Source organism: Lolium rigidum, chromosome 1 (assembly GCF_022539505.1).
Source record: "Lolium rigidum isolate FL_2022 chromosome 1, APGP_CSIRO_Lrig_0.1, whole genome shotgun sequence".
NCBI lineage: Eukaryota > Viridiplantae > Streptophyta > Magnoliopsida > Poales > Poaceae > Lolium > Lolium rigidum.
This window is the reverse complement of record NC_061508.1, coordinates 330,834,840-330,860,002: the sequence shown is the minus strand read 5'-3', so window position 1 is coordinate 330,860,002 and position 25,163 is coordinate 330,834,840. Positions and strand designations below refer to the sequence as shown.

At 40.9% G+C, this 25,163-nt stretch overlaps 1 protein-coding gene across 1 annotated transcript; it reads left to right on the top strand.

Moving 5' to 3' along the window:
* The first annotated feature begins 8,050 nt into the window (after positions 1-8,050).
* LOC124663314 (ubiquitin-conjugating enzyme E2 22-like) lies at positions 8,051-24,948 on the top strand. Its single transcript, XM_047201040.1, has 7 exons — positions 8,051-8,152; positions 9,365-9,397; positions 9,475-9,619; positions 23,882-23,959; positions 24,056-24,168; positions 24,352-24,455; positions 24,633-24,948. The coding sequence occupies exons 1-7, from the start codon at positions 8,051-8,053 to the stop codon at positions 24,946-24,948; spliced, it is 891 nt and encodes a 296-aa protein (XP_047056996.1).
* Positions 24,949-25,163: the final 215 nt, after the last annotated feature.

The following is a 25,163-nucleotide window of genomic DNA, read 5'->3' as shown; positions in this document are numbered from 1 at the left end:
TCATGTTGGACAATCATAATTTTATCCTAAGACATGTTCGTGTTCATTTTTCAGGTACAACAGAAAAGGAGCGAACAAGACTGCTGCTGGATGGTTACAACTCTTGGCTCCATACATCACCGGTTGGGCCAATGCGCCGGCAGTTTCATGGGCCACTATGGAGGCATTTGATCTTCAGGAATTTGAGCACTACTTGCGGGCATACATGCCTAGGACACGACTTCGGCTGAGCCAGGCGTGTGACCTAGTTCAGAGGGATCCCTCGACACAGTGGGACACCTACCCTCGTCACTCCACTTCAGGCACTCGGCATCACGCAGTAAGTCAAATATATTTTTTCTACATTTGGCCACACATAACTAATTTGAGCTCACAATTGTAGGCCGTGTTGATGGCGGAGCTGCAAGATGACGCCGCCCAGTATGCACGCTCGCTCTCCTCCGGCCCACTTCTTGGACGGTATGAGCACCACGCCTCCTTTGCACAGCGTCTTCAGGACAAACTACGTCGTATCTACGCGACTATCACATGCACGCGATCTTTGGATGTTGCCGAGTACCGAGCAGCACAGCGGCCACCTCGTCCCTCTTTGCAGGTGCATCATCCGCGGCACGCCCCGCGCCCACGTATGGAGGTACCGCCGAGCCCGAGGCCACCATCTCCTAACCAGGCAGGAGGTTCTGGTTGGCAAAACCAGCAGCAGCAGGAGCCTACTTACGAGTATTGGCAGCGTGGCGGTTTCGGCATGGAGCAGCAATTTCCCATGCCTAACTTCGGGTGGCGTCCCCGTATGGATGAGCCAGAGGGTAAGCAATTCATCACTATCCATATTAATTGTGCACCATGTGTGAATTTCCTCATGATCGACTAACGGTTTTTAATCTAATCAAAGGTGAGGGACATATGTCGACGGGGTCCGGATCACGATCCTTCTGGTCCAGTGCTCACGATCAGGACGAAACACAGCAGAGCTATCAAGACTGGATTTCAAGTCAACATCAAACTCCACCTCCAGATCCCACGCAAGCATGCTCAGCACGAGCAGGGGTACATGCTTCCTCCCCGACATTGGCAGCCACCTGTCCGTATGTACTCGCCGTCACCTTTTCAGGCTGGACCGCCACCAAGGCGAGGTCGAGGGAGGGGCCGTGGTCAGTGAGATGATGCTCAGTGGATCTTTTGTATGGATAAGCCTTATTCCTACTATTGTTTTCTTCATCTAGTGTATGAGTACTATTTGTATGCACCATGTATGACTACTATTTGTATGCACCATGTATGACTACTATTTGTATGCACCATGTATGACTACTATTTGTTACTAATGTTACTATTATTTCTATTTAACAAACATTTCATATTGAACTTCAAGCGATAATTAAGATACAACTTACTACTACAACATAACTCTCTGCTAACATATTAAATGGTACACCACCGCTACAACATACTACAAGATCCATGATTACTGATAACTAAAACACTAAGAGCGCAGCACACCCTTTCCCTTGCCCTTCGACGATGCAGCTTTCATGGCCTTGGTGCTAGGCTCGAAGTCGTCGTCCGAATCGACGACTGGCGGTGCAGCACTCTTGCCCTTCGAGGACTTGTCACTCTTGCCCTTCGACGATGCAGCTTTCTTTCCCTTGGTGCTAGGTTCGAAGATATCATCGTCGGCTTCACTCTCAGCCGCCCATCGTTCTGGATATTTCAAATTCCTTTCCCTATCTTCTTCATTCTTCCATGTTAGTGACTTCCACTTCTCATTCAACCTGATAAGCTCACACCTTATTTCCCGTGGGCTACGAGCAGGCATCTTCTTCACTGGATATCCATAAGACCAAGTCTCAAATTTCCTACCGACCTTACGGAGCAAGGCGTCTCTACTGATGAACTCCTCGAAGGTCTCTATCTTACTCTCCCTCATCACATAGCGAGCACTGTCTAGAAGATATTCGGCCATGAATTCATTGAAAAGATGGGGGGATTCTTATAAGGGGGATCCATCTTGTTGAGAGGCTACACTGAAAGACAAGAAAACGGTGGGGGGTATTTATAGGCTACAAGGGATGACTTTCGGCGGGAAGATGTGAGCGGGAAAAAATGGGCGCGAAAGATTGGCGGCAGATTTGGGCGGGAATAAATGGCGGGAACATTGAGCGGGACAAATTGGGCGGGAAAAAGTGGCGGCAAACAATTGAGCCCAAATTTCTGACACAACATTTTCGGGGCAAATTCATTTCACATTAATACTACAACTGAAATTAAGATACATTGCAGCTAAAATTAAAATACGGCTTAGCACTACAACGGAATTTAAGATACAACGACAAACTAAAACTGAAACTAAGATACATTGCCAGTACGACACATAACTCTACTTTCCCTGCGTCCACCGTGGCCATTTTCCAGACTTGTCGCCGCGTTCTTCTGCCGCTTGCGCCTCAGCAGCTCTTTCCCTTAGTCTCTTTCTCTCCGCTTCACGAACCTCCCTGCGCACCTCTTCCTCTGCAAACCTACGTGCAGCCTCATCATCCATCCTCTTCTGATTCACTTCGCGATTACGAGCTTGTTCCGCCCTAAGTTTCTGTATCTGCCTCTCTCGCTCTGCTTTTTCATTAGCACGAACCTTTTCCCAACGCTCCTCCTCAAAGAACGTTGCCCACGCACGCCGGTGTTTCTCCTCAACCTCCTGACGCGCCCAATCCGGCTGCTCCGTGTCTATCCAGTGAAACCATTTGCATAGGGGCGGGGGAGACTGCAACACAAACAATAACATTAAATCACATTCATAAATAAATTAATGTCAACATAAAATTATGTCCAAACATACCGGCGGCCTGGTGGACGACGAAGCTGAACTACGGGGTGGATCATGCTCATAGCTCGCACACATGAAAAATTTCATGCCGAACCAGTCGGAGAAATCCTCCACCTGCATAACCTTTGCAAGACGGCCGCACCAACACCGCTCCGCAGTCACACCCGGGGGCAAACTTGCAGCCTTCGCCTTCGTCGGCCTAAAGTCCTGGTCAGAGCAAGACACACTCATGATGGCTAAGGGTGAGCAAACGGGATAAAAAAGAGATAAAAGAACTTGTGCAATCCAGAGTAGCGATGCCTACTTTTATAGGCAAAAATTCGACAGTGTGGCGGAAAAATATAGCGGGAGATAGTGGCGGGAGATGATGGCGGGAAGGAGTGGCGGGAAGAAGTGGCGGGAAGGGTGGCGGCAAAGGCGGGAGGGAAACACGGCGGTGCGAACGCGAAAAGGCGGGAAAAATTCTTGCTGCCAAAAAATCGGGTTCAACAAACCCGATTTATTGAAGTCGGGTTCAACTTGCCGATTTCTAGAAATCGGGTTCAACTTGCCCGATTTTTAGAAATCGGGTTCAACCACCCCGATTACTTCTTTGTTATTTTTCTTTTTTCTTCACGGCGCAGAAGAATGTTATTATCGGGTTTCCCAACCCCGATATTGCGAATTCGGGTTCCTCAAACCCGATTTCGTAAATTCGGGTTCCACCACCCCGACGGTGTATTATTTCTGAAATTTGCTGAAAACGGCTATTATTCCTGGAATTAATATTAAAAAGGGGACTGTCTAAATATCATCTAGCTGAAATTGCAATTGGCCTTAAGTCAGGTTTTTCCTCTAGTAGTGTTCATTACCCCATTCCCCCGTCCCAGCCTCAGTCTTCATTCTGAAACACAAATGAAAAAAGTTCATTATGAGTCTGGTTTTATTTCAGGTTTATCCAAATCGAGACTTCCCATGCACCGAAACTTCAGCCTTCTTACACAGCCCTGAAGTTGTCAAAACAGGGTCCAACTTACACACTGAGAAACAAATAGAGAGGAGGAAGAAGGAAAGATTGAGCACATATTTTTTGTGTGGAATAACTCCACTCTTCTTAGTGATCTGTACGGATCTTGCGGATATCTTGATGTTGCACAAAGAAATATAAGCATCACAAAACATTTGCTATATGCTAAGTAAATTCTCAAGTCAAGAGAAAAATTTAATTATTGTTGTATACTGGAATATATGCACATGCAACTGCTTATAATAATAAGATGCCCACGTTCTCCAAAAGCATATGAACGGTACTTGTAATAGTTACAAGAAGGTGGTTCGATAGCAAGGTACTACACTGGAATTATCAGGTCCGAGTACATTACTTACTGAAAACAACCAACTGTAAGACTGGGTGCACATGCTAATTAGACCATACAGTGTATCAGTTTACCAGGCATATAGCAAACAACAACGTTTGTTTTAGCATTTTTTCAAACGGTTGGCATGTGAGCAAACCAAAGGCCGCTCCAAATAACCTCCACAAAATTGAGCAAACAAAATTGAGAAGAAGAGACTGGAAGAAAGATTAGAAAATCAAATCAAATGAGAAAATCTAACTGAGGTTGGGAGACTGAAGATGACTGAGCAGATAAAACTGAGAAGAAGTAACTAAAAGACTGAGATACAAAGAGAAGGAGAAGAGACTGGGCAAAGACTGATCAAATAAGTGGTTCATAAAAAAACCATACCGGTCCAATTTGACATCTTAATAACACAAAAAAACACAACCACACTTGTTGAGACTCGAAGCTTGCCACTGAATTAACACACTAGCTTCATATCTGAACTAAGACACAATCCCAGCTTATGGAAACAGGTACCCCCTAATTGTATCTTGTTCACTCCTACACTAGGATCAGTAGGGGTACAAAGACACCAAATGAAAAATCAGAAGAGCTAATGAGCATATCGAGCCCTAACTCGAGCTCATTTTCAAGTGCAAACTAGTCGCATCCAGAGCTGGCCGCAGATTCGGCCATTCGCACATGTGTACATTTTGCTTCCTTGTTGTCCTCTTCATCCACCACTATTAGTGCAGTTTTTTCTACAGAGAGAAATACATGGTTCAGATAAATCAGACTTGACAAAACATGTCCCACCAAAACTAAAGATCTAAAATCCATACGTTAAAGACAAGAAAATTTCAAGGTTAAAGTACTTACTGAATAAAAATAAAAAAAATCTTTATCTACCTTGGTTTTCTACGGAAGGTAGCAACGCTGCGCTGTTTCATATCAGTAAGACTGAGCAAATAAGAATGACACAAATTAAGATTGAAAAATTAAGAGATTGATAAACCGAGAAAATTTAACTGAAGAAATTAGGAAATGAGACTGGGCTAATAAGAACTGAGAGATAGAGAGGGCCGAGCAAATGGACAGAACAAAAAATGAGATCACTGAGAAGAAAAGGGAGAAGATAAATAATAATAATTGAAGAAAAAACTTAAAAGAGAAAGAGGTGAACTGAAGAGGGGGGGGGGGGGTGAGAAAAGAGTAATGAACATAAATGAGAAAACTGATAAAATCAAAGAATGAAGAGAAATAACGAACACTGAAGGAAAATGAGAGAATCTAAGCTGAAAAATGAAGGAAGGGGAAAAAGAATGAGAAACAAAGAATGATCTCACACTAAACAGTAAAACTAGTAATGCTGAGCTACAAAAATAAATAACTGATCTAAAAATGATAAGACTAAGCTACTAGAATGAGAGACTGAGCTAAACAAATACTGAGCTACATGAATGATAGACCGATCCAAAAAAATTGATACGACTGAGCTAAGATAATGAGTAACTGAGCTAATGATTGAAAAGAAATAAATAATGAAACTAACAGCGAATGAAGGCTTTATGTTCAAACACTTTACCATGCTATAAGATTCTTCGCTGATTAAAAAACAATATTGTACGCAGATTGATTCAGGGATATACTCGCAAAGCTTTCCAACAACACTTGATATCTGGGATAAACCACAGCCACACTCTCCCTTGCCACGAAGCAAACATGACCTAGATAAAAATCCCACTACTTCTATGAGCATATAAACATATTATCAAATCATATTTTGTAGCTTACTGTACTACAGAAAGGTATGTACGAACATAATAAGATACAGAAATAATAGTTAACAGATGAAAATTCAGAATAAAACATGAGATGAACATCTATCTAAAACCCAAAAGGCAGCCATGAACAGGACCAACGACATTCAGTGTAATGCTTACTCATAGGACATGTAGATCTCAATGGCCAAGTCACTGATACATGGTTCCGCTGAATTCTAAATAGAACATTCTTCGAGGAAGAAGAAACAACTCTTTTACATACAGAAAACAAGATAACAAGAAATAAACTAAAAGAGGGAAGTTGAGTTACTAAAAAAGCTGAAGCTAAGAAACTAAGAACGACACAAATCAACTGAGGTAGACATCAGAAAAGAAATTCATAATTAATTGAAAAGAGACCTAACAAGCTAGGGGTATAGATGAAAAAACCGATGCATGACATCAACCATAAAACACATCAACATCGCGGGGTGGAATAAAATGCACAACACAAAAAGAGCAAAAATAAGCTCTAATTTTTTTGAAGCGCACTTAGTGTCAGAAAACATAAAATTGTGAGGACTACGTACTTATTAAACATCTAAAAGTGATACAACCGACTCAGCATAGCAAACACAATCCTCCGAACTTGAAGTGTGGGTCAAGGGAATTGCGGCAGTCTTCTGAAGGTGAACAAAAGGTAGTCATACATTTCTTACTTTTAAGTAGAATGAGTTTACACTACTACTGTAACCACACACACATGCCATGGCATGCAGTGGCATGTATCAAGCTGTCCATCATTAGTTATACCACATATTGTTTCAGATATAATATGTTAAACACCTTACATGTAATATGTGTATGCATAAATGTCCAGTGACCACTAAACTTCATTCAAATTAGGGAAACCGACAACACTGAGACTCCTTGATACCAATAGATGTTCTGGCCCTCGAATGCATAGGCACTAAATGATCCTAATCAAATCAAACAGTCATGCACATCGCTCCTCCAACTACCAATCAAAAAACACTCTAAAGAATCAAACACAAACATGTAAAACAGGAAAAACAAAGCTTATGCTGAACTAATCATTACCAAGAAATATTCATAGATACAAAAGTGATGAACTACACAAGATCCTTGATAATTAACTGCTGCAACTGAACTAATGGCAATCAAAATGAATAAGAACTACACAAACCCCTAGGAACTACTCCAGCATCAACTCTCCCAGATCAGATCTTACCCTTGCCTAGTAAATGAATAACTGCTTTAATAAATTGGGATTGGGGGGGAAACAGGGGAACACTGACAGAGAAGAAAGAACCATGGAATTAGCCTCCACACCGTCATTCAATTCATGTGTCCACATAACCCTACAAAGCCACCACGAGATCCACAAAAAACGTAAGCTGCGCATCTACGCGGGATGCATCGGGCGAGCATGCGAGGCAAAGGACGCACGAACAGAATAAAGGACGCCGCGGCGACATAAATCAAGTGCGAAAAAGAAGAAAGCAGATCGCAACTTACCCGATCTGCCGACAGGGCCTGCTCCTTCCGCCTTGTCTGTCGAAAGCAGCTCCGCGCCCGCCATGGGAGAACCTTGACTCTCCGCCTCCTCCAGGACTCACCTACCTTTCTGTCCGGTCAATGAATGCGTACTCCGCCCTCCTCCGTCCGGTGACCTCCTCGGTCCACTTCCGCCTGGAGAGAGCCCAGCAAATCCCCTTCCTCGCATGGACCTCCCTTTCTCTGCCTAGAACATGGGTCGGGCAGGGAAACGAAGAAGACGACTGAGGGGAAAAAAACCGTTCAGGAAAACTAAAAAGAAAAAACTCCGTTCGGCAACGGGCAGCGTCAAGATTCACGCCAACTGACGAGAATGAACGGACCAAGATCTGACTTGTGACGAATTGCAATTTCAGCTAGCTGAAAAATAGAAAAGGTGTTAAAAAGTGTATTATTTAAAAAAAAAAAATCTGCGTCTCCATCACATTTTCCTCCTCGCCGCTGAAGATCCCGAGAGGCCGGGCCACCGGGAGGCGGAGGCGCCGGGCGAGCGAGCGAGCGGCTTGACCGCCGCCTGCGCAGCGTCGGTAGTAGGTGAGCAATCAGTTTCTTCCGGTTGGGAGGACATGGGGCTCCGGCTAATCTCAGATTCGTCCACCCGCGCCGCGCGCCGATGTGTAGGAATGTATTGGCCGATCGATTGGTCCCACTACTCGCATTTCGCCCCAGTCTGTCGTCCTAGCAGAAGAATCTTTCTGAATGTAATTATGAGGGGGGATTCAGTTCATTTATTTCGTTTATGTAGAAAAGAGCAATCTCTCCCTGGATGGAGTGTACCTGCAGTATTCACTACTAGGGTGGCAAGCGGCCCGGGATGCGGCCACACAGTTTTGCCTGAACCTGCTTTAATTTCGATCCATTCCGTGACTCCTTTTGCACTAATTTTTCATTTTACGGGATGGTCTTGCAGCCATAGTCAGTGCTGACGAGCGAGCATGTATGTCCGTATGGTACCGCGGCATCCCATGTGTGATTGGAGGGAGCGGATAAAATGTCTGGTAGGAGCTGTGATTTCCATCCTTTATTAAGGTATAAAGTTGGCGATAATAGAATAAGCACACGGAGAAATGGCGCATTAGCGGATTGAGAAAAATGCAGTAGCACTGGACACAAGCACACCTCAAATCCCGAATTGATACCAAATTGCCAATTAGATGGTCCGGTCTACATGCTTTCCTGGTCTCGTAAACATCTATATGTAGCAAGACACACTTTAGATAACACGCAGATGGCCGGCTTTATGCAGCAATACCCGCTACTTACAGGCCTTAATGAGCATGACATTATTTGTAGTATTGTTTAATTACTAGTTTGTCACTTACATTATGTGTACATGGCGGAGATATGTTCACGACTTCCACACGTGAGGGGATAATATTTCTTATTTTTAGTAATAATTTTGTTATTTTGGTCATAGCAACATTGCATAAATCATTCTACCAGAATGTCTAGTTTATAGGTGTATTATAGGTACTTGAATGGATGTTCTATCTGAAATACCAAATTTACAGTTTTAACTAATCCCAAAACCTCTGTCGGTTCCATACTTATGCATAACTCATGAAGTAGTAATGCTTAGCATCATTAAGTTATCACCTACACTTGTTGCATATTGGATATAATATTTGTTAAACTTATGGAAATCCTGGCGACAGTGATTGTATTAGTGAAACTTGAAACCATGTAATACTGATACATATTGCATTTCCCTCACTATATATATTTTTCGGAAAAGTATTGTACTCAATTTCTCTAATTACAGACATAGTTACTGCTAAATTGTTTTAATTTGATATTGATTCAATGATATATAACCTCTTAAAGGTGCTATTCTGGAACAAGTAAAATCATAAGTGGAGTTGACCTCGGAGCACCTTTAGGTTTTGGAGCTGTCTGCTCTTATTGGTTTCATGGTAAGTACTAGGAAATATTAAACCTGTAAAAGATATGTTTCTGTCTTTTATTATTTTGATGGTATTTTCATTCAAAGGCGACCAACGAGAACCTCCCATCAAATGTCATTTCACAATTGGCTAGAGAAATGAAGAATCTTGATGAATCACCTCCAGAAGGGATTAAAATTATTGTTAATGATGATGACTTCACTACCATTTGTGCTGATATTGAGGGCCCTGGTGAGATTCTATCAAGAGTACTTTCGTTTTCAGCTGCCATTATGTGGGGTGTGCATTGTTGAATTAACATGTCCGTGTGGCTCGGATGATCTTTCCCTTTTAATTGTGCATGTAATGTTGTATATTCCTATTCGATGATTTTCTAACACATTGTTTTGTTATGGTTAAGTATCGATGGGTTATTCAATGATGGGAACGAGGGCACTATGCCGAAGCTGGGGGAGAATCATCAAGAATAAAGGAGATATTCAAGAATTATGTATCATTCAGTTCCTACCTACAAGAATAAAGGAGATATTCAAAGTTGTAACTACCGAGGGATTAAGCTTATGAGACATACTATGAAACTTTGGGAGAGAATCATCGAGCATCACTTGAGGAGAGTGATGAATGTCACTGAAAACCAATTTGGTTTTATGCCCGGGAGATCGACTACAGTGGTGATTTTCTTACTTCGCCAACTTATGGAGAGATGCATGGAGCAGAATGACACGCGTACAGCACGCGGCCGTTGGGAACCCCAAGTGGAAGGTGTGATGCGTACAGCAGTAAGTTTCCCTCAGTAAGAAACCAAGGTTTATCGAACCAGTAGGAGTCAAGAAGCACGTTGAAGGTTGATGGTGGCGGAGTGTAGTGCAGCGCAACACCAGGGATTCCGGCGCCAACGTGGAACCTGCACAACACAATCAAGATACTTTGCCCCAACATAACAGTGAGGTTGTCAATCTCACCGGCTTGCTGTAACAAAGGATTAGATGTATAGTGTGGAAGATGATGTTTGCAAAGAACAGTAAAACAAGTATTGCAGTAGATTGTATTCGATGTAAAAGAATGGACCGGGGTCCACAGTTCACTAGTGGTGTCTCTCCAATAAGAAATAGCATGTTGGGTGAACAAATTACAGTTGGGCAATTGACAAATAAAGATGGCATGACAATGCACATACATATTATGATGAGTAGTGTGAAATTCAATTGGGCATTACGACAAATTACATAGACCGCTATCCAGCATACATCTATGCTTAAAAAGTCCACCTTCGGGTTAGCATCCGCACCCCTTCCAGTATTAAGTTGCAAACAACAGACAATTGCATTAAGTATGGTGCATAATGTAATCAACACAAATATCCTTGGACATAGCATTGATGTTTTATCCCTAGTGGCAACAGCACATCCACAACCTTAGAACTTTTTGTCACTGTCCCAGATTTAATGGAGGCATGAACCCACTATCGAGCATAAATACTCCCTCTTGGAGTTACAAGTAACGACTTGGCCAGAGCCTCTACTAGCAACGGAGAGCATGCAAGATCATAAACAACACATAGATGATAGATTGATAATCAACATAACATAGTGTTCCATATTCATCAGATCCCAACAAACGCAACATGTAGCATTACAAATAGATGATCTTGATCATGTTAGGCAGCTCACAAGATCCGACAATGATAACACATGAGGAGAAGAAACCATCTAGCTACTGCTATGGACCCATAGTCCAGGGGTGAACTACTCACACATCACTCCGGAGGCGATCATGGCGATGAAGAGTCCTCCGGGAGATGATTCCCCTCTCCGGCAGGGTGCCGGAGGCGATCTCCTGAATCCCCCGAGATGGGATTGGCGGCGGCGGCGTCTCTGGAAGGTTTTCCGTATCGTGGCTCTCGGTACTGGGGTTTTCTCGATGAAGGCTTTAAGTAGGCGGAAGGGTAGGTCAGGGTGCGACGCGAGGGCCCCACACGCCAGGGCCGCGCGGCCCAAGCCCTGGCCGCGCCACCCTGTTGTGTCGGCGCCTCGTCGCCCCACTTCGTTTCCTTTTCGGTCTTCTGGAAGCTTCATGGAAAAATAAGACCCTGGGCGTTGATTTCGTCCAATTCCGAGAATATTTCCTTTGTAGGATTTCTGAAACCAAAAACAGCAGAAAACAAGAATCGGCTCTTCGGCATCTTGTCAATAGGTTAGTGCCGGAAAATGCATAAATATGACATAAAGTATATATAAAACATGTGAGTATCATCAAATAAAGTAGCATGGAACATAAGAAATTATAGATACGTTTGAGACGTATCAAGCATCCCTAAGCTTAGTTCCTACTCGTCCTCGAGTAGGTAAACGATAACAAAGATAATTTCTGAAGTGACATGCTATCATAATCTTGATCAATACTATTGTAAGCATATGTAATGAATGCAGCGATTCGAAGCAATGGTAAAGACAATGGTTAAACAACTAACCATATAGCAAAGACTTTTCATGAATAGTACTTTCAAGACAAGCATCAATAAGTCTTGCATAAGAGTTAACTCATAAAGCAATAGATTCAAAGTAAAGGGATTGAAGCAACACAAAGGAAGATTTAAGTTTCAGCGGTTGCTTTCAACTTGTAACATGTTTATCTCATGGATAGTTGTCAATACAAAGTAATATGATGAATGCAAATATGCAAGTATGTAAGAATCAATGCACAGTTAACACAAGTGTTTGCTTCTAAGATAGAAAGAAGTGGGTAAACTGACTCAACATAAAAGTAGAAGAAAGGCCCCTTCGAAGAGGGAAGCATGGATTGCTATATTTGTGCTAGAGCTTTTATTTTGAAAACAAGAAACAATTTTGTCAACGGTAGTAATAAAGCATATGTGTTATGTATAAGATATCCTATAAGTTGCAAGCCTCACGCATAGATTACCAATAGTGCCCGCACCTTGTCCTAATTAGCTTGGATTTACATGGATTATCATCGCATAACATATGTTTTAACCAAGTATCACAAAGGGGTACCTCTATGCCGCTTGTACAAAGGTCTAAGGAGAAAGCTCGCATTGGATTTCTCGCTTTTGATTATTCTCAACTTAGACATCCATACCGGGACAACATAGACAACAGATAATGGACTCCTCTTTAATGCATAAGCATTCAACAACAGATAATATTCTCATAAGAGATTGAGGATTGTTGTCCAAAACTGAAACTTTCACCATGGATCATGGCTTTAGTTAGCGGCCCAATGTTCTTCTCTAACAATATGCATACTCAAACCATTCAACTCATGATAAATCACCCTTACTTCAGACAAGACGAACATGCATAGCAACTCACATGATATTCAACAAAGGATAGTTGATGGCTTCCCCAGGAACATGGTTATCGCACAACAAGCAACTTAATAAGAAATAAGATACATAAGTACATATTCAATACCACAATAGTTTTTAGGCTATTTTTCCCATGAGCTATATATTGCAAAGACAAAGGAATGGAATTTTAAAGGTAGCACTCAAGCAATTTACTTGGAATGGCAGAGAAATACCATGTAGTAGGTAGGTATGGTGGACACAAATGATATAGTTTTTGGCTCAAGGATTTTGGATGCACGAGAAGTAATCCCTCTCAATACAAGGCTTAGGCTAGCAAGGTTGTTTGAAGCAAACACAAGTATGAACCGGTACAGCAAAACGTACATAAGAACATATTGCAAGCATTATAATACTCTACACTGTCTTCCTTGTTGCTCAAACCCTCACTAGAAAATATCTAGATCTTAGAGAGACCAATCATGCAAACCAAATTTTAGCAAGCTCTATGTATTTCTTCACTAATAGGTGCAAAGTATATGATGCAAGAGCTTAAACATGATCTATATGAGCACAACAATTGCCAAGTATCAAATTATTCAAGACATTATACCAATTACCATATGTAGCATTTTCTGTTTCCAACCATATAACAATTAACGAAGCAGTTTCAACCTTCGCCATGAACATTAAGAATAAAGCTAAGAACATATGTGTTCATATGCAACAGCGGAGCGTGTCTCTCTCCCACACAATGAATGCTAGGATCCAATTTTATTCAAACAAACAAAAACAAGAACATAAAGACGCTCCAAGTAAAGCACATACGATGTGACGGAATAAAAATATAGTTTCACTAGACGTGACCTGATAATTTGTCGATGAAGAAGGGGATGCCTTGGGCATCCCCAAGCTTAGATGCTTGAGTCTTCTTGAAATATGCAGGGATGAACCACGGGGGCATCCCCAAGCTTAGAGCTTTCACTCTCCTTGATCATATTGTATCATCCTCCTCTCTTGATCCTTGAAAACTTCCTCCACACCAAACTCAAAACAAACTCATTAGAGGGTTAGTGCATAATCAAAAATTCACATGTTCAGAGGTGACATAATAATTCTTAACACTTCTGGACATTTCACAAAGCTACTGAAAGTTAATGGAATAAAGAAATCCATCAAACATAGCAAAACAGGCAATGCGAAATAAAAGGCAGAATCTGTCAAAACAGAACAGTCCGTAAAGACGAATTTTTCTGGGGCACTTAACTTGCTCAAATGAAAATGCTCAAATTGAATGAAAGTTGCGTACATATCTGAGGATTACTCACGTAAATTGGAAGATTTTTCTGAGTTATCTACAGAGAATACTACTCAAATTCGTGACAGCAAGAAATCTGTTTCTGCGCAGTAATCCAAATCTAGTATGGACCTTACTATCAAAGACTTTACTTGGCACAACAATGCAATAAAATAAAGATAAGGAGAGGTTGCTACAGTAGTAACAACTTCCAAGACTCAAATAGAAAACAAAAGTGCAGAAGTAAAATAATGGGTTGTCTCCCATAAGCGCTTTTCTTTTACGCCTTTCAGCTAGGCGCAGAAAGTGTGAATCAAGTATTATCAAGAGATGAAGCATCAACATCATAATTTGTTCTAATGATAGAATCAAAAGGTAACTTCATTCTCTTTCTAGGGAAGTGTTCCATACCTTTCTTGAGAGGAAATTGATATTTAATATTACCTTCATTCATATCAATGATAGCAACAATAGTTCGAAGAAAAGGTCTTCCCAATATAATGGGACAAGATGCATTGCATTCAATATCCAACACAACAAAATCAACGGGGACAAGGTTATTGTTAACCGTAATGCGAACATTATCAATCCTCCCCAAAGGTTTCTTTGTAGAATTATCAGCAAGATTAACATCCAAATAACAATTTTTCAATGGTGGCAAGTCAAGCATATTATAGATTTTCTTAGGCATAACGGAAATACTTGCACCAAGATCACATAAAGCATTACAATCAAAATCATTGACCTTCGTCTTAATGATGGGCTCCCAACCATCTTCTAACTTCCTAGAAATAGAAGTTTCACGATTTAGTTTCTCTTGTCTAGCTTTTAAGAGAGCATTTGTAATATGTTTTGTAAAAGCCAAATTTATAGCACTAGCATTAGGACTTCTAGCAAGTTTTTGTAAGAACTTTATAACTTCAGAGATGTGACAATCATCAAAATCTAAACCATTATGATCTAAAGCAATGGGATCATTGTCCCCAACATGTGAAAAAATTTCAGCAGTTTTATCACAAGCAATTTCAGCAGTTTTAGCAGTTTCAGGAAGTTTTACATGCTTGGCATTAGGAGTAGAAACATTGCTAACACCAATTATTTTACCATTGATAGTAGGAGGTGTAGCAACATGTGAAGCATTTTCATTACTAGTGGTGGTAATAGTCCAAACTTTAGCTACATTATCTTCTTTAGCATCTTCTTCTTTTCCCCACCTAGCACGCAATTCGGCCATCAATCTAATATTCTCATTAATTCTAACTTGGATGGCGTTTGCTGTAGCAAATGACTTAATATCTTTATTTTCATTAGGCATAACTTTCAATTTTAAAAGATCAACATCAGTAGCGAGAATATCAACCTTAGAAGCAAGTATATCAATTTTACCAAGCTTTTTTTCAACAGATTTGTTAAAAGCGGTCTGTGTACTAATAAATTCTTTAAGCATGGCTTCAAGACCAGGGGGTACATTTCTATTATTGTTGTAAGAATTCCCATAAGAATTACCATAACCATTACCATTATTAGAGGGATATGGCCTATAGTTGTTACCAAAATTATTCCTATAAGCATTGTTGTTGAAATTGTTATTTTTAATGAAGTTCACATCAACATGCTCTTCTTGAGCAACCAATGAAGCTAACGGAACATTATTAGGATCAAAATTAGTCCTACCATTCACAAGCATGGACATAATAGCATCAATCTTATCACTCAAGGAGGAGGTTTCTTCAACATAATTTACCTTCTTACCTCGTGGAGCTCTTTCCGTGTGCCATTCAGAGTAATTAATCATCATATTATCAAGAAGCTTTGTTGCGGCGCCTAGAGTGATGGACATAAAAGTACCTCCAGCAGCTGAATCCAATAGGTTCCGCGAAGAAAAATTCAATCCTGCATAAAAGGTTTGGATGATCATCCAAGTAGTCAGTCCATGGGTAGGGCAATTTTTAACCAAAGATTTCATTCTTTCCCATGTCTGGGCAACATGCTCATTATCCAATTTCTTAAAATTCATTATGCTACGTCTCAAAGATATAATTTTAGCAGGAGGATAATATCTACCAATGAAAGCATCCTTACATTTAGTCCATGAATCAATACTATTCTTAGGCAAAGATAGCAACCAATCTTTAGCTCTTCCTCTTAATGAGAAAGGAAACAATTTTAATTTTATAATGTCACCATCTACATCCTTATACTTTTGCATTTCACAAAGTTCAACAAAATTATTAAGATGGGCAGCAGCATCATCAGAACTAACACCGGAAAATTGCTCTCTCATAACAAGATTTAGTAAAGCGAGGTTTAATTTCAAAGAATTCTGCTGTAGTAGCCAGGTGGAGCAATAGGTGTGCATAAGAAATCATTATTATTTGTGTTTGTGAAGTCACACAACTTAGTATTTTCAGGAGTACCCATTTTAGCAATAGTAAATAAAGCAAACTAGATAAAATAAATGCAAGTAACTAATTTTTTTATGTTTTTAATATGGAGAACGCAAACAAGATAGTAAATAAAGTAAAGCAAGTAACTAATTTTTTGTATTTTGATATAATGCAGCAAACAAAGTAGTAAATAAAATTAAGCAAGACACAAACAAAGTAAAGAGATTGGAAGTGGAGACTCCCCTTGCAGCGTGTCTTGATCTCCCAGGCAACGGTGCCAGAAATTTAGCTTGACACGCGTACAACACGCGACCGTTGGGAACCCCAAGTGGAAGGTGTGATGTGTACAGCAGTAAGTTTCCCTCAGTAAGAAACCAAGGTTTATCGAACTAGTAGGAGTCAAGAAGCACGTTGAAGGTTGATGGTGGCGGAGTGTAGTGCGGCGCAACACCAGGGATTCCGGCGCCAGCGTGGAACCTGCACAACACAATCAAGATACTTTGCCCGAACGTAACAGTGAGGTTGTCAATCTCATCGGCTTGCTGTAACAAAGGATTAGATGTATAGTGTGGAAGATGATGTTTGCAAAGAACAGTAAAACAAGTATTGCAGTAGATTGTATTCGATGTAAAAGAATGGACCGGGGTCCACAGTTCACTAGTGGTATCTCTCCAATAAGAAATAACATGTTGGGTGAACAAATTACAGTTGGGCAATTGATGGCATGACAATGCACATACATATTATGATGAGTAGTGTGAAATTCAATTGAGCATTACGACAAATTACATAGACCGCTATCCAGCATGCATCTATGCCTAAAAAGTCCACCTTCGGGTTAGCATCCGCACCCCTTCCAGTATTAAGTTGCAAACAACAGACAATTGCATTAAGTATGGTGCGTAATGTAATAAACACAAATATCCTTAGACATAGCATTGATGTTTTATCCCTAGTGGCAACAGCACATCCACAACCTTAGAACTTTCTGTCACTGTTCCAGAGTTAATGGAGGCATGAACCCACTATCGAGCATAAATACTCCCTCTTGGAGTTACAAGTAACGACTTGGCCAGAGCCTCTACTAGCAACGGAGAGCATGCAAGATCATAAACAACACATAGATGATAGATTGATAATCAACATAACATAGTATTCCATATTCATCGGATCCCAACAAACGCAACATGTAGCATTACAAATAGATGATCTTGATCATGTTAGGCAGCTCACAAGATGTGATGACCCAGCGTACCACTGCATGGTGTAGTACACAAGTCGTTGACATAACACAAGTGAAACACCGTTCCACTCATATTACATCTTTCAGAGTGGTACAACAGAAACATATGCGAGTCCAAGGTATGTCTATAGAAGTACACACGAACTGTTTACATAAGATCAACACAACCTCCTACTATACAGTGAGGTAAAACTTCAAATAAAGCTCCAGAAGAACGACTCGTAGTCTATCTTATTGCTAACTCAAGTTTAAGAGCTACTAGGCTTGCTATAGAATTCTAGCTACTTAGGTGCTAGGATTAGGGAAAGGTTCCCTTCTATTACTAGTCTAGGTTTCCATAATAGCTGATGCAGAAGTTGACTCCATTGACTTCTTCGATTGGATTCTTCGTCTTGTTGTAGTTGACGCCTTTGTCTTCGAGTTCCACGGTAGTTTCTCCTTCGGTGCTTTGATCTAAGAAGGGGGTTCAAACGAGATAGAATGAGTACGAGCATACTCAGCAAGTTCATATTAAGAAATATGTGTATCATGCACTAGCTACAGCCATAGACCAGAAAGTCATAGGCCAAATCAAGTTTTCATAAACATTTCTTCAAAAGGTTTATTTTATTCTGAAAACTATGCCCGTCAGTCTTCACGGAGTTGACCGAACTTCGTGGAGTTCCTTTCTGCCGCGTTCGCAGTTCCCTTCCCGGAACAGGGAGTGACAGTCACAATTCAATATCCTCTGCAGAGGTGCGTTACTTTTCCCATAAGAGAACTTATCCTTGATGCCTTGCCGAGACGCGTTTCTCGTCCACACTTCCTTGGTGTGGGGCCAGGTGTAAGATCCAAGCCAATCACTGCCTTCTCCGCGACCCTGCAAACCCACCCTTTTATCCAACCGTACACCCCCAGTAGACTTCTCCCGATAATACGGCTTTACTCACGGTGTACTCCGGACAATCCATCATAGATCGTAGAGCTTATCATCACTAATGGATGGGGATTTAAAAGGATTTCCCAACCTATTGCGGCGAGTGCCTCCAACACCCCACCGGCTCTACCAATCCGTTGGCGTGCGAAGGGAAAAGATACAGCTGACTTCCCCGGAGCCATTATAGATCTTATGGTCAACGCGATATGTACGGCGCTAGAATCACTGGACGGCATTGGTACTTAGTCCTAGATGAGTAGTACCCATGCAATGGAACCTCCACCATATCAACACATACCATGGTTCCATTGCCCACCACATAGTCATATTCATAATTGTAAAATAATATTTTGCTTTTCAATGCATGAGTGATAAGTATAGTACTTTGCATATAGTTTGATACAAATAATCAAATGACATGAGCAAGCGATGAACTTGCCTTTCTTGACTGCAAGATTATGCAGGCAAAAGCTTCGATACGTGAGAACTCCAAATGCTGAAATACCATCATCGTCCGGTAAGGACAATGTTTAAAGAACTGGCAAAGATACTATAATGCATAGTATGAGATGCAATCGTCCCGAGCGTAACCTGATCCCAATGATTTAAAATTGATGAGTTGTAAAGATTTCTTTAGGGTGTGTTGCACTTTTAGAATGGTTCTCAAACAAGGTTCTTATTAAGGTTTGGTTATATTAGCATCATAATCAAGTGATATAAGACATCATAACAAGTACACACATAAAGAATAGTGGTGGAACAATATGTAAATAACAGTGGTCAATTTTAAGTTCTACAGGACATGGTTGATGATTATTTATATTATACTTCAAAAGAATAACTTTTGAAGAACATGTTGATTTAGAAATAGTAAGTACTTTAAATAAGAACTAGGGCTTCTATGGTTTGATTAACATTTGTACTTCAAAAGAATAATTTTTGAGGAACAGGTTAATAAGAATAAGAACTACTATACATAGGAGCTATGGCTTTCTAGGGTTTAATATTGGATTCATTTAGTTTACTAATAGGAACTAGTTGGGTTGTTAAATAGAATTGGTCTATACATAGCCAGTATTAGCAAATTTTATTACTGTGGTTGATTATGGGTATCATATCAAAGAATGATGGTCAAAGTGTTGTTATAAGTTAGGGTTTACTATGGCTTCACAATTGTTTCACTAAGTAATGCTTAATGGCTTCTAAACTAGATGGTCTGCCTGAATAGGGTTCAGTGGAATAGTAGCAGGTAATGTGTATTACTACACAAAATTGGTACTAGGATTGATCTTCATGGTTCTTCTAGGGTTTGATGGTTTAGGAGTATTTCAATGGTGTGGTATATAAGAATGGTGATCAATAGTGCTAACATGTCGTATCAAGCTAGGGTTTATATCTAGGTGGCACTAGTGGATCATATAGGTGTTAACCAAAAATAAAGACATGAAATGATGGTCTCATGTGAATTGTACCTAGTTTTATTTTAGTGGGTCATGAGTATGCACTCATTGGTTGTTTATTAAGGTCTTACATATAAAGATGAAGTGGCTATGATCACATGCCCTAAACCCCTAGGGTTTTAGGATTGGAAGTATTTTAGGATGATCACATAAAATGATGGGACCAAGATTTTTGTTTATATTAGAATTAGGGTTTCTAAATCTTTATTTCATTATTAACATGATAATTGGTAGAGATTATTATTAAATTGGAGATAGAAGTAATAATGGATTTAACACTATATTATTTTCAAAAGACTTAAATATGATAAATACTATTAGGGTTTAGAGTTTTAATTGAAGTAATGGTCAATTAGGATTCTCATGTGATTAACATAACCATTAAGAAACAATTGTTGTTTTATATGGCATATTAATGTGAAGTAATATTTAATATTTTATTTATGTGAAGAATTGAAACAAGAAATTATCTCCTTAGTTTTTAGGTTTTAATAGTTTAAGATTTAAAATTTGGTCTTCTAAAATTTTAGAGAAAATTCCTATTATTGTTCTTTTAAACTTTAAGTATTTGTTTTCTATTTTATTCATAGAGGTCATTTCATGATACTCAATTCTATTTATAGTTTTTCTTTTGATCTTCTTAAATGTTTAAAAAGGTTTTTCTTTTCTAAAATAAAATAAAATAGCCCAAATGGTTTATTGGGTTGGCCCAATGGCCTGGCCCAAAGGCCCGAGTCGGTTGGGTCTAACCCAACCCGACCCCCACTCTCTCGCTCATCTCTCTCTCACACACGCACGCACACGGTCACCGCCTACCTCTTCTCCTGCGCGACCACCACGCCCCCGCGGCGGCGCCGCTCGCCCCCGGCCGCTCCTAGCCAACCCAGGCACCGGCGTGATGGGGCTTTTGCTCTCTTCGACGAACTCTAACACCTCCCCTTGGTTGATTTGGCCGCTGCGGTCTCTAGCGGTCGGCTCGACTCCGAAACCCTAGCCGGTCATCGGCGGCTAGTCTGGTCGCCACCGGCCCCCCTCAGGCTCCGGCGAGCTGATGCTGCCCTAGCGCCACCTTGTGGTCCTTCTTCCCCAACCCCATCGCCTCCTTGCTGCATCCCCGTCGCTGGCCTCGAGCCCCAGCTCGACTGCCCCGACGCCACTGACCTCCTCCTGGTTCCCCGCGTCGATCTCCTCTGTGTGACGATGGTGTTGCTGTGGTGGTGGTGCTTCTGTGAGCTGCGGTGCTCGACAACGATGGACGGCGCCATAGACGCAACCTCGGCGTCGGTGTACTGGTGGTGTGTTGCGGTGCTGCTGTACTGGTGGATGACTCGACGCCGGCAGGACGGCGTCGCCGACGCAACCCCGGCGTCAACCGCTACGACTACTCCTCTATCACACTGTGAGCTACTCATACCCTCTTTCCCTCTCTCTGTCTCTCGGTAATCTATATGGCTATGGATTTGTTGGCCAAACATTTGGGTGTGCTTAACCCGATTGCTGCATGTTCATGGTGATTATCAAATGATATTTCTGTTAAATTATCTAGTGTCTTGTGCTTGATCCAAGGCCTCAACTTGGATAACTGAATCATCCCAGCCTGTATAGTTATGTCACTGATGATCTGTGATTTCTATAGACAACACTATCTATGATTAAAGGATTATGCTGCTGGTATGATATTTGCTTGTAGCTGTTTAATAAGACAGGTGAATCGATGCTAGCAATGATTCCTAGCTAGATTAACTAGGAAAATGATTTGAATTCATTTGGTATGAATTGCAAGTGTGTGTGGCTATTTGTTGGGTTGTACTGTCCACATGACAGTGGTTAATTGGATGAATTTAGTTATATTTTTGTGTAGACTCCTGTTGAGTTCAGACACAAGTACTGATACATGAAGGTGGATTATTTATTTGATGAATTGTGGTTGAGCTTGTATGCATATTTGTGATAGTTTTACTGGAGATTTGAGATGATCCATTAATTGTCTGTGATTCATTATGTGTGGAGCAAAGTTAATTATGTGGTCATCCCCTGATGGGTTTACTACTGCTGCTACTTGGGGTTCTACTTGGTTGGCCTAGAACTTATTTTCTGGACCCCAAGTAATTCCTGGAGATTGTAGATTTGTTAAGGAAAACTGTGCTGTGTAAAGATTTATAAGAACAGATGCTGTTGCTTGATTCATTGACACACTTCTGTGATGCAAAGGCTGAGGCTAGATTTTTAGATAAGAACAGATACTAGTTGCAACTTTCCAAACTCTATGATGAGCATAGCATAGCACTTCTATGCCAGATCTGAGAGAAATAGTCCATCAAATCCTCCTAGGCAAGTTCTAGTTGAAGGGTAGTTGGATGGGATAGATTTATATTATTCCCCTGATTTACTTGATATGGCTATGCAAAAGATAGGAACATATACTGCAAGATCTGGTCTCTGAATTGCTACCTATTGTACTCGGTAGCCTGTCTTCTGGATGCTGATTGCTTCTTGTGGTTAGCCTGCACCTCCTCGCTGCTTCTGCTTCTCCTAGGATCTATCTGATGATTTCAGTGGTTTATCTAGTGGATTTGTTCTTGCTGTTCTATAGCTACTTACCAGATTTGCCAAAGTGTGGTGTGTGTTGGCTGAAAATGTGAGATGTGGAGGAAAGCTGCTTGGTACAGCCTATGTGCTGTTTATATAGGGCTGGAGTGTTGGCTGTGGGGGTGACAACACACGGTTGCATGTGTGAGTATGCTGCTTGCGAGATGACATCATCCGATTGTACAAGTTCCCATGTTGGTTTGCTTTTCCTCTTGTGCAAGGTATCTCAGGTTGATCTTATCCCTTGCCTGACCATGCTTTGCCTTATTTTGGTACTGCCAAGTGTTAATTCTTATGGGCTGCTACATGTGAGCTTTGCATTATAATCTTTGGGATTAAATTGTGTGGCTAATGATCATTCATCTTGACCATCTAATGTCAATGATGAATTACTTTATTTAAATCATGTGGGCTTGCTTAAATAGGAACTTGGTTAGGTTAGAGGGATTAATTGGTTGCCTTTGTTGCCTAAAATAAGTGGATCAAATATTGTTGCCCTTTTCTCTTATTTGACATGGATCAAATGTTGTTACTTGTCCTTGTTGCCTATTTGCTCATTGATGCAAAATGATATAGAATGATACATTGATCCCTCTTATGATCCAGAGATGATACATAATTCCCAAAGCTGCCTATAAACTGAAATTGATCCCTCTAATCCACCATTTAGATATTAGAACAAGTTTCTAATATCTAGTAGTCGAGTTCCAATATCAAAATGCCTCATCTTTGATGATGGCGACATTTTAACCATAACAATTTGTTTTCCTTTTGTCTTTGTTTTATTTTTCTTTTGCAGGAAAAGAACTAGGTAATTCGCGATAGGCTAGGGGTGGCACCGATCGACAAGAAGCTAGTCCAACACCGAGTAAGGTGGTTTGGGCATATCTAACGGAAGCCCCCAGAAGGGAATTCTAAAGAGTATGAAGGAGACTAGAAGGGGTAGAGGACGACCAAAATTGACTTGGGCGGAGGCTGTAAAAAGAGACTTGAGGGATTGGAATGTACCTAGTCTTAGTCTTGGCTCTTGATAGGACTTCCTGGAGATCAGCGATCCATGTGCCGAAATCTTAGTTTACTCTCTTTTTTCCTTTTACTTCTTGTTTTGGTTTTCTTTTAGTTCTGTTGGGTTTCATATCTAGCCTAACCAACTTGCTTGGGAACAAGGCTTGTTGTTGTTGTTCTTGTGCATCTTCTTACGGAACCTCAAGTGCCTGAGTTCCTTTTTTTTTCCTTTCCCTATTGCAATACTTCAATATTGTGGTCTAAAAGTCTGAATCTTGACATGATGCAGCTGGCACTCCATATGAGAATGGGTTATTCCGGATGAAGCTATTGTTGTGTCGCGACTTCCCTCACTCTCCTCCAAAAGGTAGTTATCTTTTGGAACTTCTCGATTGTCCGTACTGCAGCTATTTCTTAAAATAAAGCCTTTTATTGAATATCTACATTCTCCATTGATTTGCAGGATTCTTCTTGACAAAAATATTCCATCCAAACATAGCAACTAGTGGTGAGATATGTGTGAACACATTGAAAAGGGATTGGAGCCCTAGTCTTGGATTAAGATATGTTCTGCTGGTAAGCTCAAGTCGCCACACACCCAACCATTATTCTGTTGAGAGCAATGCATATGCATGATCTCCTGTGACAATTGCTGAATTTTGATTTAAAATGACTGCATAGCAATGGCCTATGAATAGGTTATGTGTGCTCACAACATGTGGGAGACTAATTATCGGTTCCTTTGGTCGTGTCTCACAGGTAGTGAGATGCCTTCTGATCGAACCATTCCCTGAATCTGCCCTTAATGAACAAGCTGGAAAGATGTTACTGGAAAACTACGAGGAGTATGCACGCCTTGCAAGGTCAACCTTCAACTCTGTAGTTTCAAACCTGTAGTGATGCTCGCAGATCTTTTCTTGTCAAAACTACAGTATTAGGATTATGTATCCCAAAGTGATTTTAGCACATGGCCATGATCTCATGGCTACCATTTCTAGCATATCAGGTCACATAGAGCTCTAACTAGTTATCGTATGCAGGCTATACACTGGCATTCATGCACATAAACATAAGAATAAGTCCAAGACCGGAGCTATTTGCGAGTCAACCACATCTCTAAATGCGGGTCAGAGTAATGAAACTGTTCTGAGCAAGAACACAGCATTGGCTCCAGCACTGTCATCTACGTCCACCTCAACCAAAGTTCTAGGCTTACATGATCAGAATGCTGCTCCTTCTGATCCTGCGGTAGGAGGAGCGTCAGCAGCACACAAGAAGGATGGTCTGCTTGCTGTCAAAATTCCAGTTGAAAAGAAGAAGATCGATGCCAGGAAGAAGGGCCTGAAGAGGCTATAGGCGCATCCTGGACAATGTATTAGCCGGGTAGAGTGGTAGTTAGAAAATCCAGTATCTTTCTTAAATGCCAGATCAGCAGATGCATAGTTGAAATGAATAAAGAACCCAAGCGACATCTGATGAACTGGCCACTGGGACAAGGTTGGCTGTACTCAGGCTTAATGAGACAGAATGTGAGTTGGGCCTGTTGGAATAAACTGTATGTGCAATGTCAA